At 42.9% G+C, this 14318-nt stretch overlaps 1 protein-coding gene across 1 annotated transcript; it reads right to left on the bottom strand.

Annotated features, from left to right (window-relative positions):
* Positions 1-311: 311 nt before the first annotated feature.
* Positions 312-14185, bottom strand: SIGMAR1 (sigma non-opioid intracellular receptor 1). Its single transcript, XM_060761147.2, has 4 exons — positions 13940-14185; positions 9826-10026; positions 8558-8650; positions 312-4466 (listed from the first exon to the last, which is right to left on the bottom strand). Exons 1-4 carry the CDS (start codon positions 14100-14102, stop codon positions 4240-4242), a joined length of 684 nt encoding a protein of 227 aa, XP_060617130.2. The 5' UTR covers positions 14103-14185; the 3' UTR covers positions 312-4239.
* Positions 14186-14318: the final 133 nt, after the last annotated feature.

Here is a 14318-nt window from a genome sequence, read left to right as displayed (position 1 = left end):
ATTTGGGCGTATCGGGTCTTTGTGCCAAGTTTGGTCCAGTGAATGAAAACACATCCTGCATTTCAGATATTTACATTCATAACAGTAGCAAAATTACAGCTGTGAAGTAGTAATGAAAATAATTTTATGGTTGGGGGATCACCACAACATAAGGAACTGTATTAAGGGGTCGCAGCATTGGGAAGGTTGAGAACCACTGACTTAACAGCTCACTCGATACCCAATAAAAAAAAACTTTGCAGAAGTAAGGCAAACACCCAGTTTCAATGACAGGTTTCAATGACAAGCAAAGGAAGACACACAAAGACAAGTTTAATCATGGTCCGTTGTATTTTTCCCCCCTGACAATCATACACACTGATTGACTCTCAAACAATAGTTGGCAAACAAACAACCAGGATCTGATATGCGTTCAAGACACGTTTGCAGCAATCAAGACAGGAACCGGACACATGCTACATGACTGCCTGATGGCTACAAGGCGACAGAAGGGACGGTCCAGGACTGGCCACCTCCTGCATGCTGCTAATGCATGCCCTTGGGGTCGCCCCACAAAGAGGGGCTAGCAGAGGGCGGAGGGAGCCTGCAAGCAAGTTGACTCTCTGCAATCCATCAACACACATTGACCCAAATGAAGAAGGTAGGGGAGAAGAAAGGGGTCCATTTAGGTGCCAGAATATAGGCTCATCAGCTGCAGGAATTCCCTTACACTAATCCTTCATATGTGTCTGGATCACAACTCCCAGCAGCTCTGGTAAGCCTAGGCAATTGTGAGAAATATATTGGAAATTGCAGCCTTATTAACACCTGGAGGACTACATGATCCCCCATCCTTACCTATATTATGTATACATTATTGTAGGATACAAAGGGCACATGTACACAACGCCTGCTTGGGAGACAACTTCAGCAGCAACTTCAGACAACTTCTGCAGCAAACAATGAAGCACCACCACCACGAGTTCAGATTTCTGACTGTTTTGAACTAGTTGATATCATTTGCAGACCACGAAAGAAGGATGGAGGACTTCTGAAGGGCAGTGGAAAGAAAGATCTTTAAAGTTGGGGGAATGGCAAAACACTTGCTGTCTTGGGCAGCTCCAAGTTTTCCTCCCTGGGAATCCTGGCATGACGGGACATTCTGGGATAAAAAAAAGAAGGCTACCAACAAGGGAAGATTTGAGTCTGTTGAGGAAATGGTGGCATCACAGAGGCAGGGGGAATAATGCTATCACAGAACTATAACACCTTCTCAGCCCTTTAAGATCTTCAACTCCCTCCAAATCATCCCTGGATTTGGTCCTGTCCCCTTAAATTCAAACTAAGTTTAGATAATTTGGAGTTGTTGGGTTTCATCCCTGACTGCACAAGTCTCCAGCTCTCAATGAGTAGCTAGCCTAGATAGACTTAGGGATTCCTCCCCAATTTCTTTTAGCTAGGTTGTTGAAGAAGGGGTTAAAAGGAGGGGGGGTTGTCTTACTGATCTTTGCATGGCACTATCTCCTCCCCGGGTTTTTTAGTTTTTTTCGGGCTGTATGGCCAAGGTCTAGAGGCATTCTCTCCTGACGTTTTGCCTGCATCTATGCCAAGCATCCTCAGAGGTAGTGAGGTCTGTTGGAACTAGGAAAAAGGGTTTATATACCTGTGGAATGACCAGGGTGGGACAAAGGACTTTTGTCTGCTGCAGCTAGGTGTGAATGTTTCAACTGACCACCTTGATTAGCATTTAATGGCTTGGAAGTGCCTGGGGGGAATCTTTTGTTGAGAGTGATTTGATGTGCCTGATTGTTTACTCTCTGTTGTTTTGCATTAGGAGAAAATGCCTCTAGAACATGGCCACATAGCCCGAAAAACCTACAACAACCCATTATTATTATTATTATTATTATTATTATTATTATTCATTTTTCCTTAGAAGATAGCTCAGTGAAGCTAGTCAGCTCCAAGAACCTTTCCTATCTAGAATGGATTTCTTTTATCTTCAATAAACAAATTATTTTTGATCGTATGAGTTGTGGATCTGCAACCCTGTTCCATCCTGTTGAAAGGAAGTCAATCCTTGCTCACTACATGTAGTTTCTGCTGCTTGTGAACTGTGCATCCTGCACTCTGCTATATTTTTGGTGGAATCACCCCCAGAGAGGGTTATTTTTGAGCCTAACAGCTCTTGATTCCCACCAGGAGTCTGTATCAAGAACCGTAGAATGAAAAGGAACACATTCGAGACCAGGGGTCCTCAAACTAAGGCCCGGGGGGCTGGATATGGCTCTCCAAGGTCATTTACTCGGCCCTCACTCAGGGTCAACCTAAGTCTGAAAAGACTTGAAAGTACACAACAACAACAATCCTACCTCATCAGCCAAAAGCAGGCCCACACTTCCCATTGAAATACTAATACGTTTATATTTGTTAAAATTGTTCTTCTTTTTAATTATTGTATTGTTTTAAAGTGATTTTTGCACTACAAATAAGATATGTGCAGTGTGCATAGGAATTCATTCAATTTTTTTTTCAAATTATAATCCGGCCCTCCAACAGTTTGAGGGACTGTGATCTGGCCTTCTATTTAAAAAGTTTGAGGATCCCTGTTCTACAGAGATACTAACAGGATCACCTCAGCAAGCAAGAGTCTAAAAGTGGCAGGCTAAAACCCAGAACCTCAATCAGTGGCTGAGACTGGATGAGAACTCCCCTCACATGCCAAAGGCTGACCGACTTGGAAGGTGCTGAACAAACTGCGTTCTGGCCCTCTGGTTAAAAGGTTTGTGGACCCCTGGTCTAGACCAACTGTTCATCTGTTACTCTAATCGAAGGGCTCACTGAAAAGGCATCCTTGGGAACAATTGCCACCTGAATACTTGACAGAGACATCAACGTTAGGAGGTATATATACATATCCACATATATGGTAGAAGTGCATGCGTGCATAGCTAAAGAGGCCACCAGAATAAGGCTCTAAGTTAAGGCAATGGATGGTGGCTCTCAATATGGATGAGGTCTTCTGAAAAAGGGGAGACCCATTGGGTGAGGGGACAGAAGGAAAATCAGTTCCAATCACTGACTCCTTAGGTTTGTGTTTCTATCAAACAACTAGAATGTACAAGGTAAACCAAGTTAGCAATGCAAACTGGGAACTCATCGCGCCACACCGGATTAGCTTCAGCCACATAGATCCGTCCAGTGAGGGGCCAGGGAAGCATGTCAGAGGGATCAAACTCGCTTTTCAAGTTGACTCTCTGCAATCCATCAACATACATTGACCCAAATAAAGAAGGTGGGCTTGTTGACTATCCACAAACAGAACAGGATGATTTTCCAGAGAAACACAACTTAAGCCATTCCTGCAGAACGTACACCCAACAGAAGTCAACACCAAATAAATAACCGAAACAGATGCCTCCCCTTCACAGGGTGCTGTTGAATTTGATTATCAAATTTATGGACTGAGCAAGAAATATTTAGATAACCGTAAACAAAAAAACCCGAGTTGGGTTCCAATGAGGGGCAGAAATTAGAGTGAATTTAGCAGGAAGTCTCTATTTGTCTGTGTGACACAGTAGTGCAAATATATAATTTAAGGACTAGATTTCCCATGCTCTGCGGCTGTCGCTCAACCTCGATGCATTTCAGTGGGGTGGGGCAAGATCAAGCACCTGCCCACCTGGAAATGCAAAAGCTAAGCATCACCAGAGCCTGGTGGGTTGCGTCTTTGGAGGCTCCGTCATATCAAGACCACGTAAACATGTTAAGAGAATGATTCTTTTGCTCTTTCTCCCAGGTGTAGCCCCAAGATACCCTGAATGCTCGGTCATGCTCATTCCACAAAATACCCAATAATCACTTCGCAGAGCATGGCAAAGACAGCAGACATCTATTTAAAGCAGACATCTATTCACTTTGGCCCTCCAGATGTTTTGGACTTCAACTCCCACAATTAGGAATTGTGGGAGTTGAAGTCCAAAACATCTGGAAGGAGGGGCGAAGTTTGCTCATGCCTGATTTACAGAAATACATGAGAGAAAGACATTCCGGTAATAAGAAATATATAGATCAAGGGTTATATGTCACGGCTCCCTTAACCCTCCTTTTCATTTGCTGGGATATCTCTACCACGCCTTCAGCTTCATGTGGATGTGGACAGAGGCGAGGGCATGAGCTCTCCAAGCCCTCTTTCACAAGACTCAGCCAAGGAGAGAGGGAACAAGAAGCTTTCCTGGAAGGGAGAGGAAGAGCAAGGGCTCACTGGCTGCTGTCGCTGAAGTAGGTGTTGGCCTCCAAGAGCAGCCCCTTGACATAAACACGCACAGTGTAGAAGAGCGTGAGGAAGTCCTGAGTGCTGAAAACGGTGTCAGCCAGGGCAAAAGGGAGCGTCGAGGGGATGAAACCGCGGCCGTACTCCACCATCCATGTGCCGGCACTCCACTGCACCGAGGTGGCCTCTCCAGAGTGGTGGACAATGGTGTCACCTGCACGGACAGACAGAGGACACAATCAATAGTTCACTCAGAGTTTCACATTACTCCTTTGCCTCTGTGTGATGTGCCAATTGAATGAAACTGTATGATTAGAGTCTGATTAAGGACCTACTAAGGCTTGCCAGGGCTGAGGATACCACCCTAAAAATGACATTATGGAGAAACAAAGGCGGTGAAGAAAAGTTCTGATGGAGGAAAACTGATAAACTGCTGACATAATTGACCTGAGAACTCTTGGGTAAATAGGACCTGTTTATATGGTCAGAGACAATACTTATTTAATAATAATAATAATAATAATAATAATAATAATAATAATCCTTTATTTATACCCTGCTACCATCTCCCGAAGGAGCCCCCGGTGGCGTAGTGGGTTAAAGCACTGAGCTGCTGAGCTTGTTGATCGAAAGGTCGCAGGTTCGATTCCGGGGAGCGGTGTGAGCTTCCGCTATCAGCCCTAGCTTCTGCCAACCTAGCAGTTCGAAAACATGCAAATGTGAGTAGATCAATAGGTACTGCTCCGGCGGGAAGGTAATGGCGCTCCATGCAGTCATGCCAGTGGCCACATGACCTTGGAGGTGTCTACGGACAACGCTGGCTCTTCGGCTTAGAAATGGAGATGAGCACCACACCCCAGAGTCAGACATGACTGGACTTAATGTCAGGGGACTACCTTTACCTTTTACCATCTCCCGAGGGACTTGTTGCGGCTTACAAGAGGCCGAGCCCAATTACATCAATAAAAAAGCAACAACAACAATACAGACAATAAATAAACTCATAAACAAAGCAATAAACAGTAACAATAACACCACGATGCATTAAAAACCTATGGCAGGCCAATTGTAATAATTAAAATTTTAAAAATGCTGGGCATGACAAGGTGACATATAACTAGGATAGGTATTTGGAGAGAGATGGAGTGAGCAGACAATCCTAGATCAAAGTAAAGTGCGATTAGGGACAAGTTGCTTAGGGTTTCCTTATTCTGGGAAAGCACACTGGAACAGCCACGTTTTCAGGCTTCTCTTAAAGACTGCCAAAGTTGGGGCATGCCTAATGTCCTTATACTTATTTAAGTTACCAGAAATGCTCGAGTACAAGCTGACCTGGATATAAGCCAAGGCATCTAATTTTACCCCAAAAAAATAAAATGGGAAAACATTAGGATTGGGTAACAACGCAAAAATTTGTTTCTAAAATCGATTTGTATTTGGGGTTTTTTTTTTGTTTCGATATTTAAAATAATTACAAAATTTTCCTTTTAAAAAGTTCGATATTTACGAAATTTCGTAAATGGTAAAAAATTAACGAATCGATTTCCGAAACAATAACGAATCGATTCGTTAATGGCGGACGCGACCGCGAAATACACTAAAAAACCTCCAAAAATTTCTGAAGCTTCCCTCTCCCTCTGTTCTTGACTGTTGGTGTGATATTATAATTTTTTTTCACTAATTAAACCATAAAACTGGCCCAGACATGCGGAAATAATAACGAAACGACCTCAGAACAATAACGAAACGAATACAATAACGAAATACGAAGCATTTACAAAACGTGTTTAAAAATTCGTTTTTTTTAATGATTGCTCCAGAATGGTTCGTTATCGTTTTGTAACTGGAAAAATTAACGAATTATTAACGAATTACGAATTAACGAAACGAAACCGTCCAGGCCTAGAAAACATATTGACCCGAGTATAAGCCGAGGGTGGGAAATGCAGCAGCTACTGGTAAGTTTCAAAATAAAAATACATACCAATAAAATTACATTAATTTAGGCACCAGTAGGTTAAATGATTTTGAATATTTACATAAAACTGTAATTTAACATAAGACTGTCCAACTCTGATTAAACCATTATTCTAACCTTCTTCAATGTCAATGTGCTTACGTATCCTTCCAATAATAATAGAGTAAAATAATAAATGTAACAAAAATAAGGTGCAGCCTACACACCAACCCTCCTCGGCAGCAGCTACACCTCGCTGCCCCCTCCCTCCAACAGCCAGCAAGGAGGAGGTGAAAAGGAGGCCAGGAGACTTCAGCAACTCCAGAGTGCAAGGTGCAGCCTACACACCAACTCTCCTCAGGGGCAGCTGCACGTCGTTGCCCTTCCCTATCCTCAGTCTACTGGCAAGTGATATCTCACACCTAACTTATGACACCACAACTGATAAAATCTATGTTCCTCTGGACTTCTACGAAACTGATCAGTAGCCTACTACCATCATCAGATAAGACTCTCCTTCCACCCGCCCCAAGAACCTCATATCACATTTACCATCCCCCAAGAAGGCCCAGGACTTTTTTTTTACCCTCCCCATTTTGTATTCAATCTGTACCTAAATAACGTTGTGTCTGTTGGTATGTGGCGGAGAGCAGGGAGGGTATAAAGGGAAGGGCTGAAATGCTATGGAGAGAGAGTTGGGGGGGGGGGGGGGGAGGAAGAGACGGGGTCTACATTGTTAATTGCAGCATTAATATGTTTCATGCTTATGCCTATGTTTGATGTTTCGATAGTTTTAACGGTTTTTATCTACAGTTATATGTTATCGATTTAGATATGTGATATTTTTATATATATGTGAGCCACTGAATTTGCCATTTGCCATTTATTATGTGAGAAAAGCGGTATAGAAATGTAGCTAATAAATAAATAATAAAAATGAATAACCATAGAGTAAAATAATGGAAATGTAATAACAGTAATAGAGTAAAATAATGTAATAATAATAGAGTAAAATAATAAATGTAATAAAATAATCATGAAGTAAAATAATGTAAATGTAATAATAAAAATAGATTAAAGTAATACATTTAATGAAAAGAATAATAGAGTAAAATAATGGAAATGTAATAACAGTAATAATAGAGCAAAATAATGTAACAATAATAATAATAATAATAGAGTAAAACAATAAATGTAATACAAATAATAATAAAGTAAAATAATGTACATGTAATAACAATAAAAATAGAGTAAAATAATAAATTTAATAAAATAATAATAAAGTAAATAATGTAACTGTACTAATAATAGAGTAAAATAATAAATGTAATAATAATAACAATAACAGAGAAAACAAATAAATAACTTCGACTCAAGTATAAGCCGAGGGGGGTTTTCAGCCTAAAAGAAGGGCTGAAAAACTTGGCTTATACTTTAGTATATATAAACCAAAACAATGGCTCTTGACAGGAAAAAAAACAACATCTGTCCGGAAATTGATGGAGATTCAGCTAATCTTAGCTGAATAACAAGTCAATCAATCAAGAGAACAACAAACAACAGGAAAAACTGTTACATAAAGGGATATTTTAGTCATGGAAAAGAGTGTCAGATCTGCAGGGGAATACACAGTCTGGGCACCCGCCAAAAAAGGCCTGAAATGCAGAAGGTGGTGAGTATGGATGAAAGAATGCAACTGGATTGAATGCTGAGTGAGTGTTTCCTGTTTGTCTGTGTAATCAATATAGCGACTATAAAACCAGTTTTAGATCTGTGTGACTACTTCTTTCGCTGATATTTATTTATTTATAGCATTTTTACCCTGGCCTTTTCACACACACCCCCCCTGGGGGGGGCGGCTCAGAGCGGCTAACGTAGGCAGCAATTCGATGCCACATCAATAACAACAGTATAAAACCATAAATTTTTATCATTGAGTTCGGTCCTGCCCAGACTAATCCTCTTGTGTTTCAATGTTTGATTTGTTTTTGCTGTTCGCTTATTATATTGGTTTTGCATTTTATGTATTTTATTTTCTGGTTTTGTTATGCTTTTGTGTTATATTGTGTTACTATATTTTTGGGCGTGGCCTCATGTAAGCCACACCGAGTCCCCCTGGAGGGAGATGGAGCGGGGTATAAATAAAGTTTGTTGTTGTTGTTATTATTATTATTATTATTATTATTATTATTATAATATCTGTTTCCAATTATCGTAAGTCATCAGGTCCAGTTCCATGTTCAAAGTGCTGTTGCATCCACTAGCCAAAGTGCCTAATGCAATTTTTAAGGTTCAAAAAGTATTCATGGCATCTGGAGGCTGCTCCTACAAACGAAAAGGAAACTCACCTGGGTAGTAGATCTCGCTTTTGGTTGTTCCCTCTTTCCACTGCCGAAAGGTCCCTGAGATGACTGTGTCATAAATATCAGCCCAGTAACGTCCTATAAGGGATGGCGCAAAATAATAATAATAATAATAAAAAAGTCAACAGTTAAGGCCTGGGACTCAGTGTGAATCAATACTGAAAGTTGCCTGCTCTTAAGGATTATAATTTTCCCATTATGCTTCTGAGGAAAAGGCAATGACAGCTGGCTGAGTGTCAGCTACATTAAGATCACTCTGACCAAAAGGTCATGAGTTCGAAGCCAGCCTGGGTTGGAGTGAGTTTCCAACCATTGTGTAGCCTGTTGTCGACCTTTGCAACCCGAAAGACAGTTGCATCTGTCAAGTAGGAAAATAAGGTACCACCTTAAAGTTGGGGAGGCTAAATTAACTGATTTATGAGGCCATAAAAAAGACTCCAGCAAAAAAGCATGCTGGGAATGCAGAAGTACTTCATCAGTGTCGTAGATGGACGATGAAAGCGACAGATCCCCTGGCGGCCAGAAAAAGTTAAATAGCCTCTATGTCTGTATATGTTGTATGTCAAATTGGCATTGAATGTTTGCCATATATGTGTACACTGTAATCCGCCCTGAGTCCCCTGCGGGGTGAGAAGGGCGGAATATAAAAGCTGTAAATAAATAAATACTTGCAATAATTTTTTTTTCTTGGCAACTATCAAACACTTTATGAATACATAAAAATATATAGAGAGAACCTTGGATCCCAAAAATAAGATTTCACACAACCTTATTGCAGGCCCTCTTCCAGGTGTTTTGGACTGTAACTCCCACTACCGGATGTTACGAATTGTGGGAATTGGAGTCCAAAACACATGGAGAGTTGAAGTTTGTCCATGTTTTTTATACAGGCTTCCTTCAGTCCTCCTCCTTCACAGTCCATGATAGGGGAGATTGATATTTCCATGGTTTGGTAATGTGCTACAGGTGGAGACAGCACCGTTTAAGGCAGGTATCGTGCTCCCAGTTACCTAAAACAGGGTGCATGATTCACAAAGCTATTGACAAGGAAAGCCAAAGTTTGAAGGTAGGATATGGACACTGAACAAGACACAAGGGATGTCTTGTTCAACTCCAAGGCACTATGCCACCTTGCCCAATTAACACAGTGACAAAACGCTAGCTGAGCCTGAACCCAAGTTTTGCAAATGGGGACCTACGAAAAGAAAGCATGCATTCCCTCTTTGCTGATGGAACAGTTCGACCCATCTTACCCGAATGTCCCCCAGTGTCAACCGCTGTGCCAAAGAGCAGGACGTACTCCGAGAAGGAAGCATGGAGCAGGCACATGGAGCCCATCCAGCCCCCGGCATTGACAAAGACCCACTGCAAGTCCTCATCTGGCAGGATGTGCCCAGGATGCTTCTTGCGCAGTTCCACAATGATCTTGGAAAACGCCTGCTCGTGGTCCAAACCTGCAGGCAATAAAATGCCCAAAGTGAGGCTTTGTTCCATAACCACCTTTTGGGGGGGGGGGGGGGGGGTAGAAAAGCTAGGAAGTTTAAAAAACCCAGTGACCAAGGCCCTCTCAATGGGCTGCCGTAGTCCAATCAGGCCATCTGGTCTTTACAGTCAACCTGCCCTATATTTGCAGAAACCCGGTGAATCTATTACTGTGTTATTGTATTACTGTGTATTGATGATTTTTATCTGTTAATCATTTCAAGTGTTTTTTGTATGTTGTATATTTGATATAGGTATCGAATTGTGCCTTCTTTGTAAGCCGCCCTGAGTCCCCCCTCGGGGGTGAGAAGGGCGGGGTAAAAGTAACTGAAATAAATAATAAATAATAAGTGAAAAACCATGAATTTAAAAAATGCATTTTTTTTACCTGAGAGAACACTTCTCTAGGAATGCCTAGGCCAGGCATGGGCAAACTTTGGCCCTCCCTACAGGCGTTTTGGACTTCAACATAATAAACATAATTCCTAACAGCTGGTAGGCTATTAGGAATTGTGAGAGTTGAAGTCCAAAATGCTTGGAGGGAAGGCCAAAGTTTGCCCATTCCTGGTCTAGGTTTCCAGCACAATCCTATGGTCAATTTCCACTGGAATGGAACACAGAATCACATTAGAGGACCTAGAAATTCTTAGAAAGGTATTTTTTTTCTCAAAATCTTTTGCCTAAGTGGGGGAAACTGCCTGTAGAGTCACACTGGGAGACCTAGAGAGAACATCCGTGTTATGACTTGCCATTCTGGGAGACTTTTCTTCCTCCCTGTTTAATAATTTACTAAGAGTGATAAATCAGAACAGGATGAGAAATAATTAGTAAACAGAAGAGGGAAGATGCCAAGACGTAATAAACCATTAACAAAATACCAATGAGGAAAGGCAAATACAGAAGATGAAGAGAACCCCACAGATGAGAGGGAAGACGCATAAAAAATAAACATAAACATAAAACACAACAAAATCCTAAAAAGGCAAAACTGCAAATGTGAAGACCCTATTTGCAAAAATGATCAGTTGGAAGAGCTCCCTTTTGGTTACCATTTTATTGCCCTGTCAACCTTTTCATGTGTGTGTTTTCCATGGCAGGCATTGATCATTGATCTAAAACTCTTCTAAGACTACGGTTTTCTATTTATTATAGAATCATAGAGTTGGAAGAGACCTCGTGGGCCATCCAGTCCAACTTCCTGTCAAGAAGAAGGAATATTGCATTCAAAGCACCCCTGACAGATGGCCATCCAGCCTCTGTTTAAAAGCTTCCAAAGAAGGAGCCTCCACCAAACTCCGGGGCAGAGAGTTCCACTGCTGAACGGCTCTTGCAGTCACGAAGTTCTTCCTCATGTTCAGATGGAATCTCCTCTCTTGTAGTTGGAAGCCACTGTTCCACATCCTAGTCTCCAGGGCAGCGGAAAACAAGCTCTCACATATTTATACATGGCTATCATATCTCCTCTCAGCCTTCTCTTCTTCAGGCTAAACATCCCCAGCTCTTTAAGATGCTCTTCATAGGGCTTGTTCTCCAGACCCTTGATCATTTTAGTCGCCCTCCTCTGGACACATTCCAGCTTGTCAATATCTCTCTTGAATTGTATGAAGAATTCATAGTATTCTTCATACCATTGCAATTTATTACTTAAATCTTGTCCCCTTCACCATGAAAATGAATAGAATCTGGTTACCAGTATTAAAAAATGCCAAAATCAAGACACGAAACAAGGAACATGAAGGGGACAATGGACACCTCTTTAATTTGATTAATATATAGCAATGGTATGAAGCATAGTTTGATCAAATAAATAGGCTTAGTCTTTAGTGTTAGAATCTGCTATGAGAAAAACAGGCTGACAGGGCAAAGAAAGGCAACCACCTTCTTTAGAGATTCGGAGAGCTCAATTGAAGGTCTGGAAGGTCAAATTGGAATTGGGAAGTTGTGTTTTCCTGAGCTGTTTTGGTAAGCATCTGATCAAATGGTGCCATGTGCAGGATGAAACAAAATGAAAAGGAGAGGGGGCGTGAGAACAAGGATGTTTGTGAAGTGCACTGTACCTGCAAAAACTATAAGAATCCTATGTAAGATCTCATTTTGGTGTGCGGCTTTCCTTTCAGGATGGTCACCTGCAGCTGATTTGCAAATAACTCTGTGTTTTTCTGTCTACGCTGCCTTCTAGTTCCTTATTGGAAACCAAGACTAGGGGGTTCCACAAGCTTTGCCTGCTTAAAAAGGGGTTTCGCACGTTAGCCTCTTCACTCTGGAGTATTAGCTCTCCCTCCTAATTTGGTGTCATCTGCAAACTTGATTGGCATGCCTGCTAAACCAGGCTTGGGCAAACTTGGGCCCTCTCTCCAGGTGTTTTGGACTTCAACTCCCACAATTCCTAACAGTCAGTAGGAATTGTGGGAGTTGAAGTCCAAAACACCTGGAGAAAGGGCCCAAGTACTGGTATAGAATCCTAGAGTTGGAAGAGACCTGGTGAGCCATCCAGTTCAACCCCATTCTGCCAGCAAGCAGGAAAATTACATTCAAAGCACCCCCGCACCATCCAGCCTCTGTTTAAAAGCTTCTGTGTAGGAAAAAAAAACCCTTTGCTATGTAGGAACCCTGTGTAGGAAAAAAAAAAACCCTGTACTGGTATGGCTGTACCAGGAGCTCCAACTTTATTTTCTTTCTGTTAAAGTTTGCAATCATAGGGCAGGCCACCTGTCCATCTTAATTAAGCTTTGGTTCCGCCCTTGTTCAGGGCTCTGGGAGGGAAAGGAGCCCTTTTTGGTCAGTCTCACACAAGGTAGCTAAGCTATATGATGTAGACCAGCTCGTCCCGTAGAAAAGCTTCCTTTCTCCAGAGCATCCAGGGGAACAGACCATTCGGGTAAACAGAAATTCCAGGGAAAAGGTCCCAAGGCTCTGGCTGAGAGCTCACAGCCTCACAGCAAACAGAGGGAAAACAGCCCTGAAGTTCTCAAAGAATTCTCTGAGGGAGGACAGCACTACAGATCCATGGAACTCCATCTGAAATATCTACAAGCCTTGGCTGGTAGGTCTACTTGATACCCAGACGCATTTGGAATCGGTAGTAGGACCCACACTGATGAGGCATAGATAGTAAACAGCCTGGGAAAGGTTAAAAAGGGGGTTTTTTTCCTACAGAGAAAGTACAGTTAATTAAAGTCAGGTGCCAGCCCATTGAGGACTAGACTAAGAAAGCCTTGAAGTGTTGTTTGAACCATTGAAGATTTGTTGTTTGTTCCTTAATAAAGACGTATCGTTAAAGACTCTAAAGACCATCACTTCAGAAAAATCCCTGAGAACCTCTCTTTGAGGCTTCCCGCTGGGCTTAAAGTATACGTCCTATAGAAAAGACAGCTCTTACAGGCCCAGCTTCCAAAGAAAGAGAAAGCTAAGGTTTTAGTGGACCGCAATGGACTGATTTGGATGACGATTTGAACCGGCAAACTGTTTTAATGCATATTTTATGTATATTTATAACTGTTTTTAATGTATGCTAATTGTATTTAATGTTATGTTATTATATTGTGTCGGCATCGAATAGCTGCCTGTTGGAAGCCGTCCTGAGTCCCTCCCAAACTGAGGGCGCCTCCAGGCCACAGCAGCCAGGCCACCTCCAGGCAGATACCTTCACTGATTGACTTTGCAATTGCCAGTGAAGACCTCCCAAACTGAGGGTGCCTCCAGGCCACAGCAGCCAGGCCACCTCCAGGCAGATACCTTCACTGATTGACTTTGCAACTTCATGCTGTCCAAAATTCCTTTGCACAGACAATAAAAGAAACTACAATCCCTGGACGGAGCCTGCGCCTACACTGAGGAACGAATGCGGGTCGGTAACGCTGCCAGGGCCAGGGGAGGCCTACCCACCGGCGTGGTGCTTCCCGAGCCGGGCGATCTCCTCCGGGTCGAACTCGAAGCGGCGGGCAGAGCTGGAGGCGGCGGCCCAGCTGCGCAGCACCTGGACGAGGAGCGCGGCGGCGGCCACGGCGAGGGCCACCCGGACGGAGCGCGACCCCGGCAGGCCCCTCATCCTGGCCGCGGAGGGCGCTACGCGAGCAGCGCCTCGGAGGGCCCACCAGGCCGCCGCCAAGGACAGGCACAGCCAATCACCGGCGCGGGCCTCTTTCCCGCTCTCGGCGCGAGACAGAAAGCAGCCAATGGCGGCGCTCCTCTCTTTACAGCGGCCGGCCAATCGCAGTCCTCGCTTTCGGGCTCGCCCGATGGCTGGGCGGGGAAAGTGACGTGT

The sequence above is a fragment of the Anolis sagrei genome, chromosome 2, assembly GCF_037176765.1.
Source record: "Anolis sagrei isolate rAnoSag1 chromosome 2, rAnoSag1.mat, whole genome shotgun sequence".
Taxonomy (NCBI): Eukaryota; Metazoa; Chordata; class Lepidosauria; order Squamata; family Dactyloidae; genus Anolis; species Anolis sagrei.
The sequence above is the reverse complement of the archived record's forward strand: the minus strand, read 5'-3'. Positions and strand labels throughout refer to the sequence as shown.

What these genes read in the sequence shown, in the direction of transcription:
- SIGMAR1 (XM_060761147.2), bottom strand. Translation starts at nt 14,102, where the DNA reads ATGAGGGGCCTGCCGGGGTCGCGCTCCGTCCGGGTGGCCCTCGCCGTG. An exon ending in GCTCGGGAAGCACCACGCCG is followed by an intron (nt 10,027 to 13,939) that starts GTGGGTAGGCCT and finishes TATTGCCTGCAG; the next exon opens with GTTTGGACCACGAGCAGGCG. An exon ending in AAGCGAGATCTACTACCCAG is followed by an intron (nt 4,467 to 8,557) that starts GTGAGTTTCCTT and finishes CTGTCCGTGCAG; the next exon opens with GTGACACCATTGTCCACCAC.